The sequence below is a fragment of the Amphiura filiformis genome, unplaced genomic scaffold, assembly GCF_039555335.1.
Source record: "Amphiura filiformis unplaced genomic scaffold, Afil_fr2py scaffold_597, whole genome shotgun sequence".
NCBI lineage: Eukaryota > Metazoa > Echinodermata > Ophiuroidea > Amphilepidida > Amphiuridae > Amphiura > Amphiura filiformis.
Window position 1 is genome coordinate 992,061 of NW_027306061.1, and position 22,050 is coordinate 1,014,110.

Consider the following 22,050-nt stretch of genomic DNA (forward strand, 5'->3'; position numbering starts at 1 on the left):
AATTTCAGCAAATTTGAATACATTATTCGATCATGCAGTACATGAACACCCCATTTAATACACTGCTTCAAGTAAGAACAACACACGGTACATATTGATTGATGTGAAAATCATACCATTTGGCTGCGATCACATAGAAGTATCACGGTATTCGGTATTAAGCTATACTGAAATACGCTCATTCGATCAGGCTGAGTTCACATAGTATATTCTATGTGATCGCAGCCTTAGACACACTCTTGCCACACGTTGGTCAAGATTTTTTGGTTTACCACACAAAATTTTTCGGAACTAATTTATAAATATTTCTGATCAGCTGCTGAAAAGGTCTATGGATGAAATGAAAGTTATACACCAAGGTACTTGTATATTTGAAGACAGTGTCATTTGATTTTTAAACCCATTCGTGCGGCTACAATGGCATAGCCAGAGGGGAAGGGAGGCAGCAGGTTTGGTCCCTGCAAAAAGAGAGAGAACCAATCAGTGTTGTAAATTTTTCAAGAAAATTTGAGTCATACGTATAGGGCCAAAACCAAAAATGTCATCAAATTTAAAAGAAACTGGCATACTTCTGACAAATTTTCCATAAATTGTTGGCTACAATGAGGCAAAATTAAGCCGTTGGCCTAGAAAATCTGGGCAAAATTTACCTCGAAAAAGGGGGCATTGATACATCGGATAGCTGAAAATCGGCCCCATGTTTACAGCATGTCACAATTCTCGCGTTTCACAATACGATGCGCCGCCAACGGTTGCTTTTGGCAGTCAAATTTTCGAATCCAGAGTCGACATTGCTGTTCTAGCTGCTATTGAATTTTCACGCGAGTGTGATAATAAATGTGTTGAAAACAGCTCCACGAAGGATTCCCTGTGATCAATAGATAGAAAATGGATCTACTATAGTTGTAAATTGTTGTTTTAGTGTGCATTCGCATGTAACATCATTATAATGACATTTAAATCCACAATGATGCATGTTCCTGTATTATATTCATATTACGCGGGCTTTGGATGTCGACTCATTTCCCCATGATGCACTGCGTATTTTGGCCTCAGCGACCGCTGGAGGCGCATCGTATTGTGAAACGCGAGAATTAACACTGTATCGTTCAAACTATCTTTTCTGTATGTCTATTCTGTATAGGTTTTAACCAAGGACAGTGTAACAGTATCAGTGGATGCAGTGGTCTACTACAGAGTTCAAAATGCAACTATCTCAATTGCCAATGTGGAAAATGCAAATGCCTCAACAAGACTCCTGGCACAGACAACACTTAGAAATGTACTGGGCACAAAGAATCTCTCAGAAATACTCTCAGACAGAGAAGGAATCAGTCATTATATGCAGGTAAGACAACATTAACTGTGGATGCACTGTGGGTGTATGCGTGCCGGTCTGATAGAGTCGGAAAATCAGAAAAGTTGTGTTTTGTGAAGTGAGTGAAGGAGTGAAGGATGATGAATTGATCAACACCGGGAGTCAAGTAAAAGTGTGAGATCGTTTGAAACTAAGAATTTATAATTTATTGTTTTTGAAAGATAAAATCAGCTTATTTTCCACAAAAAATTGCCAAACATCTGAACATTGAAAAAAGTAATTCCATTCAACACAGTGTTTATTGTGCAGCACACACTGCAAAGCAGTGCAAACCATAATATCAGGATGTCAACCCAATGTACAAAGCATTACATTTGTTTTATTTTAGGTTGACAATATCACATCAGCATGCAGTTGTTACTTTGCAGATACTCATAATGTAAACTGATTAAGGGGACTCGATCTTTTGTGCGTAATTATAGAGGGCCAGGGGATTCACTCTATCATTAAAAAATCATTTGAAAAGTCGTAAATTTTAAGGTCAAATTCCTAAAACCAAAACAAAACATTGCAACGCAGATATTTCCTGACTTACGCAATTTCATCATCACATCAGTGTCTTTATTATTTGTTTGAAACCATTCCCAAACGTTCGTGCTCTTTATGCATAAAACGGCTAATCTATCTTTACAAAACCCCAGGGGGGCCACTCATATAAAAAGTTGTAAGCATGCGTGTGAACAAAAACGCGGAATATGGGTGGTTTCTTCTACTGCAACACGAGCCCGCACGGGCCCTTGGTAAGGGTCTCAAAATCATTGATTATAGCAAATAAGGGTGTCATTTTTGACACCATGTGTCCATGCTAAGGGTAGTTACATCAAATCACATTCCTACCCCTACAATCGTCATAATAAAATATACTGCCCTAATAATGTAGGGGATAATTATGTTGAATAATGATAACCGAGTAGGCCTAAGCATACCAAATCCAGTTAGGAAGTATCCAATTAGAGTATAATAATAAAGGAAATAAGAAACCTTGAAAGTTGATGTCTTTTACTTTTTTCTTCAAAACTGATCATGCATCCTTGCTAAGGGTTGGATTTAATCCACTTGTAACTTTGTCCTTGTTAAGGGTATGGTTAACAAACCATTATCCTTGTTAAGGGTCATTTGAAGACACAATGGTTGTCCTTGTTAAGGGTGCTTTTCTGAAGTGCATTGACACGCATGCTTACAACTTTTATATATGAGTTGCCCCCCTGGGTACAAAACGCGTCTTTTTTTAGTAAACAAAAGGCTAAAGATGGCATTATGAGATTTATCATTACACTCCTCCACTCAACTGCCACCGTGGCGAGCAGTAAAGCGCTAGACGCCAGCGTGTCGAAGGAAGTTTGAATCTCTGGTTGAATCCCAACGAAACCTGTGGAAACTTTTTTTTCTTCAAAATTCATGATCGCATTCCGAAATGAGTCACTTGTTGGTAAATCATGTATCGTATCCTTAAGAGGACTAACATCATAACACAGCATGGTTTGGACAACTTGTAAAAGTATAGGGGTCCAGACTTTGTCAATAAAAAGGGTACCCTGGTAAAAAGGATTCACAAAAGTAAAAAGGGCATGGTCTAATCCCTCTGCCCACAGTGAGATGTACCAAGTCTCATGTCCGTTGGCTGGGTTGAAAGTGTCACCAAATGTGGTTCAAAATAACGGGGGTCATTCCAGTTGGAGTTTAATGATTGCTCATCAGTTGTTTAAAGAGTGTTATGAAAAGTCTTAATCTTTTGATCCTGAAACCAAGAAATATCTCTAGTGGTGCAGGTTGCATCCCTGGAGATAATATAAGATCCAGAAAGTATTGCAGAGGCTAAGTTGAGCTTAACAACAGCGACTTGAGCTCCACTTGTTGCATATAAGTCCCATGTTATAAATCCCTGTATTTTTATTATCATTTCCTCCCAACAAATATGAGAACCCATTCCTTATCATACTTTTATTTTGATACAAAGGTGCAATAGTGTTAACTCACTCAATTATTTTGTTCTACTGGTAAAAAGTGTCATTAGATGTGGTTCAAAATGACAAAGGTCAAGAGCTGAATTTATACCAGATTACTTTTGCAGAAAAGAGAAAAGAGATGATCTTTGTTTACTTCCTGTTTCAGATTGATCGATAGCCAAAACTATGTCACTTTTGCAAGTTGAAAAAATGTTAACTGCTGTTAACTGTGTTGTTCTATGGTGGATTTAATGTCTGAATTAAAACATTAATTCAAAAGTGCTTGTGTTCCTACAAGCCAATGAATTTGACCGAGTCCAATTAGGTGTAAGTTGGGATATGTGTAAACATCATCCATCACAAACGGGCCATGTCAGCTGACCTAGTTTTGAGAGTATGATCCATTGAATCTTTAAAACACACACACCCCCCCACACACAAAAAAAACACCCAGATTTCTGACTGTTTACTACCTTCCAATCAAGTAATAGGGAATGCTATGTAATATATAATTGTAAAGCTTAATTTGAGGAGCATTTGCATGTCCAACGTCTCAAAAAGTGAAAATGCCTGCATTCACAGCCCATTTGTGTCGGATGGCCATGTATGCCAAAAAATCAGATTTTAAACAAATTAACCAAATTCATATAAAAAGATGATTTATTATGACTTTAATGATACTGAATGATACGTTTAAAAGGAATATTGGTACTTTTTCATATTTTTTGATTTTATCTAGACACTAAATTACCCAAATGGAGCCAACTACAGATCCAATTTTAGCAAATGAGGTATCATATAAAAAACTTTTTTAATATCTAGAAATATTATATAAATTCTCTCTCCAGGCTTCTTAAATAAAGTGTTTCTTTTACAATATAGTGTTTCTAACTTTCAATAAAAGAAAAAATATGGGAAATTTTCTTAAAAGGAAACATTTTAAAATATCTGATAAGAGGATTTAGATATTATATATATATTAATTAAGCTTATTAACCACCCTGAAACCATAGTACCTTCCCTGTAGGCTACACAAATTGAAACAAATTTATGGAATTGTCAAAAAAGTAAAGAAAGAAAAACTGTTACAATTTCTATAAAAGTCCCAAAAGACATTTCTTTGCTATGCTTTAGAGTTTAAATGAAGTGACATTAATTAATTTGACAAAGTAGCTATTTTTCTGCAAGGGTGTAGTTTTCAAGTCAGCTACATTAATTTATAAATCCTTTTGAGAGCAAAAACATATTATAGCTGGAACGAATATGAAGCACGGGTATGAAGCCCCTTGTTTAGTGTGTGTTAAGTATGTCCGTTCATGTGCCCACAAAATTTACAACAGTACTCAACCAATGAGTTATGCATGCATTTCCTTTGACACATGTTAATTGGGATAGAATTTCTGATTTTAAAATTTAGTTTGTATGAAATAATTATAGTCAGTGGTCTTTATAAATTTTGGTTAAAATGAAGCTGCCGCACAGATAAGTAGCAAAATAGTGTGTCATGTTTCCTATCGCTGTATGTATAAGTGACACAGCACTGTCTAAACTGTGATCAGTAGAACTTTGCATGCAGAATTGCAGATAAAAAGGGTCTGATTCGTTTATATGCTACTATAAGCTACTATACTTGAGTTTTGAGTGCTGACATCTGTATGATTGGAAGACAACCCCTGAAGCAGAAACCATTAGAAACTAGTCAACTCTAAATAGAAATATAATCAATATTAGGACCAAGTTGCCATATAAAACACAAGGATCAACACCATTCAGTTAAAACGTTTGACAAATCCCGTATCTGTGCATGTGATAAAGTAATTGGAATACATACTATAAGCTTAATGGTCTCATCTCACGATGGCAAGGTTCAATAACCTGTATACAACAAACATAGCTCAAAAGTTGACCTGAAGGTGTGGAGTATGAGTTTTTGTACCCAGCATACTCAAAGGTCATTCTATACATGTAGTAGCGTATTGGGGTTAAAGAACTGTTTACCGGTGGATGAGCATGTTTTAGATCCTAGTGACACAAGATGGCTTCTGCAGTCATGACATCTATATTGGGCTATTCCAGTTGAAATCCACACCCCCTATGGAAGACATGACCTTAATCTCCCACACAGGGGTGTAGATTTCAAATGGAGACACCGTTTGAAATTCTCACACCTTGTGTGTGAGATTAAGGTCATGTCTCCATAGGGAGTATGGATTTCAACTGGAACAGCCCATTGTGGATGGTTAGTCACATTTTGTTTTCCCAGTGCAAGTTGTTGTTTGCTCAAAAACAACCTGAAGGAAATTTGAAATTGAGGTGTGAGTTGCTACAGGACTGCCTTGGTCTGAGGATGACTGTATGCTAAATAGTTGTATATCCCACAAAATGCTTATCTGAGTTGCAGACGACGCGTAAATATTTCTCAAAATATTCAAAAATGTGTGAAATTTTGTTGCCAAAAACAGCTGGAAGGAAATATTGAATTGAGGTGTGAATGGCTACTAAACTAGTTGCCTTGGTCTGAGGATGACTGTATGCTAAATAGTTGTATAGGCCTATCCCACCAAATGCTCATCTGAGTTGCAGACGACATGTAAATATTTCTCAAAATATTCAAAAATGAAATTTTGTTGTCAAAATCAGCTGGAAGGAAATATTGAATTGAGGTGTGAGTGGCTACTAAACTAGTTGCCTTGGTATGAGGATGACCGTTTGTTAAATAGCTGTATACATCCCATCAAATGCTCTTCGGTTGCAGACGACAAACAAATATTTCTCCAAATTTTCATAACTTTGAAATTTTGTATGTCATGATATCACCTTTCATATCTACATATAAAATGCTTTCAGATGAGTACAAACATGCCCAGTAAAGGTATAGTGATTCTTAAGATTGTATTTGGTGGATAACCCATTGGGCACTACTGGTCATCTAACAGCATTTCTGATTGGTTGATAACTTTAATTGCCAATTATGACTAGGCTTAAAAAATATTTATGGTCAAACTTGCATTTGCAGAAGATCTCATTAATGCCCTCTTTGATTGGTTCAAAATTAGACACAATATTCATTTTCGCCAATCGGCAGGTAGTTCTCATGGGGTTAAAGAATAGTGTCAAGCTATACAGACGGTAGTATTCAGAACTAACAGAATTTGTACATTAGACAGCAATAGAAAGAGAAGGAGATCAAAAGAGCCTTGGGAAATGCTACGGTTACACGGTCACACATCCCCAAGGTTTATACCTGCGTACTATGCAGGTCATATTATATTGACTCGCCTTGCTACAGAATTTGACGCAATTTGGTGCTTATGACCTCAGTATAATTGAATATCACTTACAAACGCTTACGGTATAAGGTTTTATGTTTTAGCAAGAGATATGGTTATGGAGACCTATCATAGGGGAAGTACTTATCTACAAATGAAAAGCTCTTGAGGAGGGATTCTGTGATTTGGTTTTTCGTTGTGCTAGGATGGTATTTTGGTGTTGGAAAACAAGGGTGTAATTTCTTAATTGATATGAATAAAATCAGAGGAGGGTCGGTCAGATGGAAGAAAAACACTTGTTTACCCCAAGACAGAGAAATTGAAAACACTCGGACGCAAAATTTGCATGCATGTTGGCAATCAGACACGACAACCATTTATTGACTTTTGTTTAAGACCCGCACTCAGTACCTACAACAAATAAACAAACAAACAAACAAACAAATTCTCAGCCATTATAATTGCCAAATATATAATAGGAGATTCTCTAATCGAAAGCGAATTACCCAACCCAAGACTCTAGCGAAACAACGACCAAAGGCGCAGAAAATCTCAGCCGTATAATTGCCAAATATATAATAGGAGATTCTCTAATCGAGCGAATTACCCAACCCAAGACTCTAGCGAAACAACGACCAAAGGCGCAGAAAATCTCGTTTAGCAAAACCAAATGTGATCCAAACTTGCACTCTGGTGGCCGCCACCCGAGGCTAAATTCTGAGCGTTTGACCCCGAACCCGTGGATTATTCATCAAATATCATGGCTGGAAACTCAACAATAAATTATGGTACTGGTGCATACAGATCCCACGCTCCCAAGTGGAATTCCTGAGACTCTTCAACAGGTGGTCTACCTGAAGTTACAAGGATCAAGTCTTAATGTTAGCATTCTATGACATATACATATATCATAATAAATAAATACAGAAAAGATAATTCAAAACCCAGCATTATTTTCTTTTGCTTACTGTGTGAAGTCTTTGACCTTATAAAAGACTACTTTACTGTTTTTGATGACACGGACCTGTGCCTGCATGTAACAATGTCGATTGTCAATTCCTGTACATATATATAGTTTTGACGACTTACTTTCCCTCTTGAACTATCATTCTAAAAAGTTTGATACAGAACAATTATATAAATTTTATGTAGCAACATATTGAACACATGATCTAATTAAACAGTGTACATTGTAAATATGAAGATCTGAGAAAGGAAATTAATTGCAAGTCACATGTAATTTTAATGATCGGCGTCAACTCTTTATTCCTCCCTCCTTATCTACAGGGAGCATAATTCTTGATTTTTCTTTTAAACTTACAGACAGTTAAATGCTTTAATTAGCTATTATTTAACACACTACCCTGTAGTAGATAAAATATATCTGTATTTATACAGGTCATTATCTCATTACTGTCACACATAATTATATTTTACTTCCTTCTCACATGTCCACACAGGTCGCGGTGGGTGGGAAGATTTTTGTTGTTGTCGTGTCCAATACAAAACCAACAGTGAATAAAACCACCTAATCACGCCTCGAAACCCGCATGGCGGCAAATCCCATTGGTTCCCGGGTCGAGCCAAACAATACAAATTTATCTGCATGACAATGATTGACATCTGACCCGGTAAACAATAACATGGATTGGTCCATTTCTCAGCAAGGGTAAATTGAGTTTAACTTGTTGCACTGTGTTAAACTTTATTACCCCAAGACAGAGAAATTGAAAACACTTTCGGACGCAAAATTTGCATGCATGTTGGCAATCAGACACGACAACCATTTATTGACTTTTGTTTAAGACCCGCACCAGTACCTACAACAAATAAACAAACAAACAAACAAACAAATTCTCAGCCGTATAATTGCCAAATATATAATAGGAGATTCTCTAATCGAGCGAATTACCCAACCCAAGACTCTAGCGAAACAACGACCAAAGGCGCAGAAAATCTCAGCCGTATAATTGCCAAATATATAATAGGAGATTCTCTAATCGAGCGAATTACCCAACCCAAGACTCTAGCGAAACAACGACCAAAGGCGCAGAAAATCTCGTTTTAGCAAAACCAAATGTGATCCAAACTTGCACTCTGGTGGCCGCCACCCGAGGCTAAATTCTGAGCGTTTGACCCCGAACCCGTGGATTATTCATCAAATATCATGGCTGGAAACTCAACAATAAATTATGGTACTGGTGCATACAGATCCCACGCTCCCAAGTGGAATTCCTGAGACTCTTCAACAGGTGGTCTACCTGAAGTTACAAGGGATCAAGTCTTAATGTTAGCATTCTATGACATATACATATATCATAATAAATAAATACAGAAAAGATAATTCAAAACCCCACACAAGGGACTTATTTTATAAGGAACTTGGTTAATTCCCCCTTAAACTTGTTTGTTCACTTTGCTGCACGGATATCATTACCTAAACCTCCTCTATCGCTCCTGGATGATACACAATGGAATGAGGCACATATTTAAAAGTTGACTAGCGCATTTGAGAGCGTCTGTTTGAAAACCAGAAACTACATGGTGATATATCTGCCTATGTTTGATAATGCTACTGATAACTAAATGGAACCTCAATGAAGGATTTTATTGTTGGCACATTGAAATATAAATCACAGTTTGGCTCTGTGCCACTAATTGCTGATTAGCATAAAACAGCACTATAATTTCTTTGCTGGATATTGACTGTAATCCATATAATTCTCCACAATAACACTACTAAATTATGCTGGCTCTATATGCCGCAAGATACATTGTATCGTCACAATAGGATATTGAAAGAAATCAACGCGATAACTAGCCGGCTGCGCGACCTCACAAAAAAACTAGAAAAAATGAGGGCATAGTACTTGGCCCCAGAGTCTAGCTACCCCATGCCAACCTGGAGTTGATTCCAACTTCCCTTTAACAGACTTAATCAAACAAATACAAGCACGATTTCAAATGTGCAACAGAATATATGTGTTGTTGAGATATAAACCGCACCTGACGTGATGTACTCAACCACTTCTACCCTCGTAGTCATACTATTACGTAACGCAAAACACATCAATATAATATCAGAGGGCTCACCACTGTATAAATTGTTTCTTGTACAATTTTACTTACAATGTAATCAATTTTTAAAAATCCAGATATTAGTGATATTCCAAGTCCCATGAGATTCATTTGTCCAATGGAAATTTCCCATGTTGTCCCCTAAAGTTTTCGTCCAACTCTGCGAAATTGTATAAAATTTTTGTATATGTTGTCCACTACCAATGCGAAGTTGGATGAATGTACGACTCTTTAAGTTAATTCTTCTTTCTTCAAATATATGAAGATGTTGATTTGATCTTTTTGATGATCAACATCACAATGGTTAACTTTCTTTCATACTTTTAGTTACCAATTGAAAAATTTTTTCGTCTATCTCGGGCAGAAATCGAGTTATTCTGTTGTGTAGTGAAAATAGGCCTTGTGATCCGAGTAGGGCACCTTGCACTGGCCAGTACACTTACGCACAACCGCACATACAGAACCCAGTGATTGGGTTGTTTAATTCCATTTTGCGTCAGAAATATTGGACCAATGTGGCTAACAGCATTCTGCCTGATGTCTTGCTTTATTTTATTCTATTTCAGCACTCTCGATGTACATGCAACCCTTTGTTCCTGAGTTGCCTTACCAAAGCGCCGGTCATGGCTAAATCCTGCACAACCCATCTTCCAAATTTCCACTACTCGACATCGAAGGAATGCTCAAACTAAAATTTCCCATGCAAAGTTCAACTGTGGTTGATCAAACGATGCTATTATATACACCAAGAGAAGCCCTAAAGTATTAACTTTTTTTTTTTTTTGACTCCAAACTTCAGAATTTATTTGGTTCAATAGACTTCTGACAGTACAATTTGTGTAAAAGATGCATGCTCTCCCTTGTATTGCTCGTGCGTAAGTTCAGTTTCGCAGATGACACAAAATTTTCAATATGCTTCGCTGTGCATGTCAAAGTCTACTGTCGCCTCACACAAAGTCTAGTAGTCACTAGCAATTATATGGGTGTCCAGGTGTACATGTACATACAGGCCAGGCTTGTTTCTTACCACCAGCATCAAAGTGTCATTGGTATCGTCTGCAATATAAATAAAAGAAAGAAAAAGAAAGAAATGGGAACCAACCTGCCAGCACATCTATACTAATTACCCTGTGTAACTTGAATAAACCTCCTCGATTTTGTTTGTGATCCAACACAAGTTATCAGGAGACAGATGAATATTTAATTTGTATTAATTTCTTTCCCTGACCATTTTATGAACCATCGTGTTATGTGGATAAGCATGACAATTTATTTGTGCGATCTACTCTCATACAAATTTAACCCTTTCAAAATATGACATTTACTAATTACTAATTCCAGAAACTGAAGCAATCTTTGCCTTAATTACCCTTAATCCACAATAAAATGCTTTGACACAATATATCCTTGTCATTGTATCACAAATGCAAGGGATGAGGGAACACATTTTCCCAATTTTCACATAATCCGGCTTTTACTTACTTGACCTCAAGAATTTTTTATCCCCGTTTTTCATGAAATTCTTTCTACATTAATTAGTTCTTTGACCCTGCTTAACGATTTTTCCTAATTAGATATCTTTATATTGGTTTCATGACCATCCAATTTATTTTACTTTACTTTAAATTGACCCCTTGTGGCCAACAGAGCGATGACCAATGTATTTGCGGCACTCATAACTACTCCTCCTTAAATCACCATCCAAATATTTGACCTGAGATTTACCACAAGATTATTAAACTATCCAAGATCCTTCTTCACCAAGTTTTATGATCTAAAATCTACCGTTGAACTTCTGAACTTCACATTACTAATACCATCAAGTTCTATAAAGACTCGAAGAGCTCGTCCACATTCCCGTTGAGCCTGTGATAAAAGCCTAACAAGGGATGCAAGGTTAAAAAAGGTATGCAACTATGATCAAAATCCCTCACACAGACCGTAACACACATGATAAACCCTGGTCTTTCATTATTATTATTTATTTATTTATTTTTTATTTTTTTTTTTTTCAATCCAAATCCAATTTTCAATCCAAATCCAATCCAAAGGAAAGAGCATTGCAATTATTTATTTATTTATTTATTTTTTTTTTCCTTCTCCATTTTCAATCCACATCCAATTTTCAATCCAAATCCAAATTCAATCCAAAGAAAAGAGCATTGCAATTATTTATTTATTTATTTATTTTTTAATCCAATTTTAAATCCAAATTCAATCCAAATCCAAAGAAAAGAATATTACAATTCCAGTCCAATCAAATTTCCAATCCAAAATTCAATCCAAATTCAATGCAAAGAAAAGAGCGTTGCAATGTTATTTATTTATTTATTTTTTCAAATTTTCAATCCACATCCAATTTTAAATCCAACTTCAATCCAAAGCCAAAGAAAAGATTACAATTCCAGTCCAATCAAATTTCCAATCCAAATCCAAAACCAATTTTCAATCCAAATTCAATCCTAAGAAAAGAGCATTGCATTTTTTATTTTTTTTTTTTATTTATTTATTTATTTATTTTTTTTTTTTATTTATTTTTTTTTTTCCAATTTTCAATCCACATCCAATTTTAAATCCAACTTCAATCCAAATCCAAAGAAAAGAACATTACAATTCCAGTCCAATCAAATTTCCAATCCAAATCCAAAATCCAAGTATTCAATAACAATTCTCGTCTAGGGACATATCGGGGCTATCCTTGTTTTTCGATACATTTTGTCTACAACCCGTGACTAAAATTAGACCTACACTATATGACCACTTTATGGATGAAACTAGGTTACCTTTTAAGTAAGGCATTATGCCACAATCAAACCAAATTCAACCAAACAAACAAAACTAATGCATTACCGACTCTGTCATGTAAATTATATCGTTTTATGCAGAGTAAGCTTAGACATAATCGTCCATTATGAAGGTAAATATCCAAGGGTAAATATACTCATGATACCCTTCCTTTCAATAAGCCACAAAAACCTGGCCTGCTAATGTTATACTAACAATTATCACCTAAAATATGCTTGCATTAACATAAAAAGGTGAAATCACACCTAGAAATTGTCTAAAATTTTACCACAAACGCATGTCACGCAAAATTAAGCCAGGGGGTGACGGGCTGTCTTTACCCCATTTTGACGAACGAGGAGGCGGGAAATTGCACAAGGATTTTTCCAGATTTTTATGGCTAAAATAAATTGCCTTTGTGAACTATTTTGCTACAAGTGGCGTTAAATATTATCATCTGTACACCGTATATTTTGCTACTTAAAACTATTATCATTATTAGGGATTTCCCAACCCAAACACGTAATCGTTGACCGACATTATCATCGTCTTACCCCGCGTCTTACATCTTCCCTTTTGTTATTCTATTTTTATTGATTTTGTTATTTACAAGTAGGAAGATAAAATTGACCATCTGTAAATTCTCTACTTATGATTTTCCAGCTTTTAATACGTAAATTCGTAAGCCAAATGATCCCAACATTTTTTGAGTTTTAACTATAAAAGGGATCCCTTGAATGAAAACCACATTAATTTCAAGAAAACTGACAATATTTCTTGGCACTGCTTGAACTGAATTCGGCACCAAATTAAAATACGACTGTCAACTTTACCTAAAAACATATCCGATGGTGAAAAAACCTACTTAAATGAACCGGCCTTAATCAAAAGCGATAGTTTAATTTGCTTAAATTTTGCCATCCCGAATTCGAGCTGCCAAACTGATTCGACAATTGCTGTAACTTTGGTAATATTTGTCCAAATTAGCCGGGTAAAAACTATGGCTCAAATGTAAACGATGACACCGGAAAAATTCGCCATTGATTTGCAATGGGAAGTCATTGTTTGCCAATCGGGATATCGATTGATTCGCCCATGTCAAATTCTCAAGGACCCTGACGTCATAATGCGCGTGTCTTTTATTACGCCTTGCCTTATTTGGATAATGGCTACATGTGCATTGTAAAACCCTGCCCCTACATAACAATTACACCTCATGAATTATTCATAGAACCACACTTGGTAAACAAACATTAATATTATGCGTAAAGCCACAGGACTATTGCAAAGTTTTGGAGCACTTTTTAGGTGTGCAAGAAAACACCATTAAATATTATTTAGATGCATTTAAATACAATTTCGACTCCGCATTATACATAAATTAAATAAATTTATTCTCACCCGGATATTTCTCCGTCTAATCAGAAATTACTCAACCACAAATTTCATGAAGTCTTGAAGATGACTGCTTTGCGTGCATGTTGTGCTGTTCAGTGCGATTCGTCTACCGTAATTTTCCCGGGAATTTTCCACGACGATTGTATAGAATACTGACTTCGGGTAGCTCACAAAACGTGCACAAAATGTTGATATTACTACCTGTATCAATATTTTTTACATCCAAGTTTTAGCACTGCATGCCAGCGCCGAACTCGCCACCAATTATACATAGCGCAGCATTAAATTCGGAACCTGAATCCTGATTATATTGTTGTGCCGTAAGAAGAAACAAGGTAGAAAAATCAGCGTGTCCTTGTTATTGATGCAGTAAGCGTGCACATTTTAAGCTTCCCAAAGCTTGATTTTTTATCATCAATCAGTCAGTTGTTTATGTCTTATGAAGTTGCTGTTGATTTCTAAGAATCGGTAGCCAAAGATTTTTGTTGTTGTCGTGTCCAATACAAAACCAACAGTGAATAAAACCACCTAATCACGCCCGAAACCCTTGAAGGCGGCAAATCCCATTGGTTCCCGGGTCGAGCCAAACAATACAAATTTATCTGCATGACAATGATTGACATCTGACCCGGTAAACAATAACATGGATTGGTCCATTTCTCAGCAAGGGTAAATTGAGTTTAACTTGTTGCACTGTGTTAAACTTTATTTTATTTATTTTTGACTTGGAAATCATAGTAAAGTGTTGTATAATTTATTTTCTGAGAAAAATACCTAAATAAAGTTAAATCATTAAATCTGGTATCACTTCATTGATATTTTAACCCAGTTAAGAGATGTCAAGAAGCTTTTAAAAAAACCAGCTTTATTATAATTCAGAATGCTCAAATTGATTTCAAACACTTTTTTCCCCAGTTTTTAAAATGTGCGTGGGTTGAGGATGACCATTGTATTTTTGTTTGTTACTTTGCTTATTTATTTTCTATTTTTATTAGTTTGTTTGTTTGTTTGTTGCATAACAACATAACACTTCCATACTTCTTCTGAAATGATGAGTACACATATACACCTGCATGTGGATGAGAAAGTTGTGAAACACATTGGCTCACATTTGCTAAGTAAAATTCAAATGTTCAAAATAAAAGAAGGGGGTTAGCTGGTCTCAAGTGTAGATGTGAATTATTTTTGATAATAACTTGGGTTATGCCTGGAAGACAAAACCTGTTTAGAGAACCCCTTCCATCGGGCCATAGCTTTTGACTCTGAAGAAACTCACAAATCGCTATTCTGAATAAGAAACAGGATCTACCCGTTAATTAAAGGTAAACAAACCTGTCTTTCCCCCAAAAAAATTGGTTAATGAGAAGAATGGTCCATTCCAGTTGAAATCCATACACCCCTTATGGAAGACATGACCTTAATCTCCGACACAGGGAGTGTGAATTTCAATCGGGATTACCGAAACGGGTGACTTCATTTTGAAATCTACACCCCCTGTGTGGGAGATTAAAGTCATGTCTTCTATGGAGGGTGTATGGATTTCAACTGGAATTGCCCGATTCAATTGATTCCCCTTTCTGGGTAGCTTTCCCTGGGAGGTTCATGCTCGAATTAATACTTGATTTCTTGCTAAAATAGGCTTGTGTGTGTGTGCATGCTCCTATGTTTTCATTTTTTACTACATGCATGCATGTATGTATGCTTTATAATTGTGTTGACGCAGTTCATGTGCATTTATGACGCATGGTGGAAATTGTACTGCAGGCTTGTCATTTTGCTGAGGCACAGAGGGAGGTTGATGAAGGGGTTCTACTCATGCATATAAGAGAAATTTTGCATGAGCAAATTGTTTGCAACGAAATAATTTCAAATATGTGTATTTGTTTGTAAATTGAATCAAGGTGAAGCTTCATAGGTTTGCATGTCAAAGAAATATTTCATGCTACTTTGAAGTTAAAGAAAGAAAGGAGACAACACAAAACAGGCAATATTTTCATGCAAATAGATTAGATGGGAAGAGCTTGGACACCACATAGCCCCTTTGGAAATTCACCATGTTGAATTGCCATGTATGGTTGCTGAAATTTAGAGGTATAATAAGCTTCTTAACATATGAGCGTTACATGTTGTGCATGTAGCACTTAGCACATGTACGATTTTTGCATTTATGCATTACCCTCATATATCATAAACACACACACACTTTCAAATTTAAGTTTGAATGATGTGTGGGAAAATAATCTGAAAATACCCTTTTTTCCTCTGTGAGCAAAACTTTTGGATAGAATGTTTAATATAAAATATATTCATATTCATTTATTGATATTTTATTAACATTTAAAAAACAACATGCAAAAAATGTTAAGCAAATATTTTAAATATAAACAACAACATTAAAATTAATGTAAATCAACCAAACTTTATCATTAAGTCAACCCAATTTCGACACAATCATCAGCTGGGGTTGCAATGTACCACCCCAACATCTCCATGATGATTCCACCTGTCAAGCCTCCCATCTCAAGCCTCCTCTCTCCCTCATTACCCCGGTCTTTCACACTCCTTTCCCCCTCTTCACTAACCCCTTACTGTATTATTCCAATAGCAAACGATACAGAATTATTATTTGTCTGTGTCTCAAGGTGTGTGCATTGACAAGTCTTACAATCATATCGCTTACTGGAACATATCGCCTCTCAGCAAACCACGTCTGCCAGCGTTATCATTTTCACTATCTTATGTTTCTCTTTATGCTTTCCATATCATTTTATATGTTATGCTTTATCAAATCAATGGATATAAAATTCTTATTTAAGTCAGGATAGCTATATACAGAATTTTTATTACAACTGCAATGGATTTATATATATAGAAATGTATTTTTGGGGAAGGATATTGAATTCTAGTGATAAAAATAGATCATTTGGGAAAATATTTTGCTAAAAATGGATTTTTAGATCATGGGCAATATTTGCACAATAAAGGATAGAAGAAATACATGATTTTTTATACTTAATCTTATTGTCAATTTCTTGTTAGGCAGTGGTGTACATACCCACTATTGTCCATGAGGATGGGCAATCTCTTCCAGTCGGGGAGGGGGGAAGTTTTTAGACATTATTTTCTATGCATATTGGGCCCGGAGTGGGTACTCAGTACAAATGACCATATACAGGGACGGGCCGCAAACATGGGTAGCATTTTTTGCCTTTGGTATATCAATGACCCCTTTTTCTAGGTCAATTTTAGTATATGGATGGGTCCTGTTTTCAAAATTTTTTCTCAATCTAGACTTTTGGTATATCGATGGGTCCAAATGTCTTTAAAAAATGGTATATTGATGGGTCCTCTCAGCGGCACACCCCTACCATAGGAATCCTCATGGGATTATAACATGAATAACTTGCTATCTACTGAATATAACACAGCACATTACCTGCCGATATATCACATGAATAACTTGCTATCTACTGAAGATAGCACATCACATTACCTGCCGATATATCACATGAATAACTTGCTATCTACTGAAGATAGCACATCACATTACCTGCTGATATATCACATGAATAACTTGCTATCTACTGAAGATAGCACATCACATTACCTGCCGATATATCACATGAATAACTTGCTATCTACTGAAGATAACACATCACATTACCTGCCGATATATCACATGAATAACTTGCTATCTACTGAAGATAGCACATCACATTACCTGCCGATATATCACATGAATAACTTGCTATCTACTGAAGATAGCACATCACATTACCTGCCGATATATCACATGAATAACTTGCTATCTACTGAAGATAGCACATCACATTACCTGCTGATATATCACATGAATAACTTGCTATCTACTGAAGATAGCACATCACATTACCTGCCGATATATCACATGAATAACTTGCTATCTACTGAAGATAGCACATCACGTTACCTGCCGATATATCACATGAATAACTTGCTATCTACTGAAGATAGCACATCACATTACCTGCCGATATATTACATGAATAACTTGCTATCTACTGAAGATAGCACATCACATTACCTGCCGATATATCACATGAATAACTTGCTATCTACTGAAGATAGCACATCACAGTACCTGCTGATATATCACATGAATAACTTGCTATCTACTGAAGATAGCACATCACATTACCTGCTGATATATTACATGAATAACTTGCTATCTACTGAAGATAGCACATCACATTACCTGCCAATATATCACATGAATAACTTGCTATCTACTGAAGATAGCACATCACATTACCTGCCAATATATTACATGAATAACTTGCTATCTACTGAAGATAGCACATCACATTACCTGCCGATATATCACATGAATAACTTGCTATCTACTGAAGATAGCACATCACATTACCTGCTGATATATCACATGAATAACTTGCTATCTACTGAAGATAGCACATCACATTACCTGCTGATATATTACATGAATAACTTGCTATCTACTGAAGATAGCACATCACATTACCTGCCGATATATCACATGAATAACTTGCTATCTACTGAAGATAGCACATCACATTACCTGCCGATATATCACATGAATAACTTGCTATCTACTGAAGATAGCACATCACATTACCTGCTGATATATCACATGAATAACTTGCTATCTACTGAAGATAGCACATCACATTACCTGCCAATATATCACATGAATAACTTGCTATCTACTGAAGATAGCACATCACATTACCTGCCGATATATCACATGAATAACTTGCTATCTACTGAATATAACACATCACATTACCTGCCGATATATCACATGAATAACTTGCTATCTACTGAAGATAGCACATCACATTACCTGCTGATATATCACATGAATAACTTGCTATCTACTGAAGATAGCACATCACATTACCTGCTGATATATTACATGAATAACTTGCTATCTACTGAAGATAGCACATCACATTACCTGCCAATATATCACATGAATAACTTGCTATCTACTGAAGATAGCACATCACATTACCTGCCGATATATTACATGAATAACTTGCTATCTACTGAAGATAGCACATCACATTACCTGCCGATATATCACATGAATAACTTGCTATCTACTGAAGATAGCACATCATCACACATGAATAACTTGCTATCTACTGAAGATAGCACATCACATTACCTGCTGATATATCACATGAATAACTTGCTATCTACTGAAGATAGCACATCACATTACCTGCTGATATATTACATGAATAACTTGCTATCTACTGAAGATAGCACATCACAGTGTGTACCTGCCGATATATCACATGAATAACTTGCTATCTACTGAAGATAGCACATCACATTACCTGCCGATATATCACATGAATAACTTGCTATCTACTGAAGATAGCACATCACATTACCTGCTGATATATCACATGAATAACTTGCTATCTACTGAAGATAGCACATCACATTACCTGCCAATATATCACATGAATAACTTGCTATCTACTGAAGATAGCACATCACATTACCTGCCGATATATCACATGAATAACTTGCTATCTACTGAATATAACACATCACATTACCTGCCGATATATCACATGAATAACTTGCTATCTACTGAAGATAGCACATCACATTACCTGCTGATATATCACATGAATAACTTGCTATCTACTGAAGATAGCACATCACATTACCTGCCGATATATTACATGAATAACTTGCTATCTACTGAATATAACACATCACATTACCTGCCAATATATCACATGAATAACTTGCTATCTACTGAAGATAGCACATCACATTACCTGCCGATATATTACATGAATAACTTGCTATCTACTGAAGATAGCACATCACATTACCTGCCGATATATCACATGAATAACTTGCTATCTACTGAAGATAGCACATCACATTACCTGCTGATATATCACATGAATAACTTGCTATCTACTGAAGATAGCACATCACATTACCTGCTGATATATTACATGAATAACTTGCTATCTACTGAAGATAGCACATCACATTACCTGCCAATATATCACATGAATAACTTGCTATCTACTGAAGATAGCACATCACATTACCTGCCGATATATTACATGAATAACTTGCTATCTACTGAATATAACACATCACATTACCTGCCGATATATCACATGAATAACTTGCTATCTACTGAAGATAGCACATCACATTACCTGCCGATATATCACATGAATAACTTGCTATCTACTGAAGATAGCACATCACATTACCTGCTGATATATCACATGAATAACTTGCTATCTACTGAAGATAGCACATCACATTACCTGCCGATATATCACATGAATAACTTGCTATCTACTGAAGATAGCACATCACATTACCTGCCGATATATCACATGAATAACTTGCTATCTACTGAAGATAGCACATCACATTACCTGCTGATATATTACATGAATAACTTGCTATCTACTGAAGATAGCACATCACATTACCTGCTGATATATCACATGAATAACTTGCTATCTACTGAAGATAGCACATCACATTACTTGCCGATATATCACATGAATAACTTGCTATCTACTGAAGATAGCACATCACATTACCTGCCGATATATCACATGAATAACTTGCTATCTACTGAAGATAGCACATCACATTACCTGCCGATATATCACATGAATAACTTGCTATCTACTGAAGATAGCACATCACATTACCTGCCGATATATCACATGAATAACTTGCTATCTACTGAAGATAGCACATCACATTACTTGCCGATATATCACATGAATAACTTGCTATCTACTGAAGATAGCACATCACATTACCTGCCGATATATCACATGAATAACTTGCTATCTACTGAAGATAGCACATCACATTACCTGCCGATATATCACATGAATAACTTGCTATCTACTGAATATAACACATCACATTACCTGCCGATATATCACATGAATAACTTGCTATCTACTGAAGATAGCACATCACATTACCTGCTGATATATCACATGAATAACTTGCTATCTACTGAAGATAGCACATCACATTACCTGCCGATATATCACATGAATAACTTGCTATCTACTGAAGATAGCACATCACATTACCTGCTGATATATTACATGAATAACTTGCTATCTACTGAAGATAGCACATCACATTACCTGCCGATATATCACATGAATAACTTGCTATCTACTGAAGATAGCACATCACATTACCTGCTGATATATCCCATGAATAACTTGCTATCTACTGAAGATAGCACATCACATTACCTGCTGATATATCACATGAATAACTTGCTATCTACTGAAGATAGCACATCACATTACCTGCCAATATATCACATGAATAACTTGCTATCTACTGAAGATAGCACATCACATTACCTGCCGATATATCACATGAATAACTTGCTATCTACTGAAGATAGCACATCACATTACCTGCTGATATATCCCATGAATAACTTGCTATCTACTGAAGATAGCACATCACATTACCTGCTGATATATCACATGAATAACTTGCTATCTACTGAAGATAGCACATCACATTATCTGCCGATATATCACATAAATAACTTGCTATCTACTGAAGATAGCACATCACATTACCTGCCGATATATCACATGAATAACTTGCTATCTACTGAAGATAGCACATCACATTACCTGCTGATATATCACATGAATAACTTGCTATCTACTGAAGATAGCACATCACATTACCTGCCAATATATCACATGAATAACTTGCTATCTACTGAAGATAGCACATCACATTACCTGCCGATATATCACATGAATAACTTGCTATCTACTGAAGATAGCACATCACATTATCTGCCGATATATCACATAAATAACTTGCTATCTACTGAAGATAGCACATCACATTACCTGCCGATATATCACATGAATAACTTGCTATCTACTGAAGATAGCACATCACATTATCTGCCGATATATCACATGAATAACTTGCTATCTACTGAAGATAGCACATCACATTACCTGCCAATATATCACATGAATAACTTGTTATCTACTGAAGATAGCACATCACATTATCTGCCGATATATCACATAAATAACTTGCTATCTACTGAAGATAGCACATCACATTACCTGCCGATATATCACATGAATAACTTGCTATCTACTGAAGA

General features: G+C 35.9%; 1 protein-coding gene across 1 annotated transcript in view; it reads left to right on the top strand.

The window, feature by feature from the left end:
- Positions 1–22,050, top strand: part of LOC140145740 (stomatin-like) — a 286,314-nt gene that overhangs the window by 244,537 nt on the left and 19,727 nt on the right. Inside the window, exon 5 of the mRNA XM_072167420.1 lies at positions 1,145–1,348. Coding sequence (XP_072023521.1) covers positions 1,145–1,348 — 204 coding nt within the window. The remainder of the gene's footprint in view (positions 1–1,144; positions 1,349–22,050) is intronic.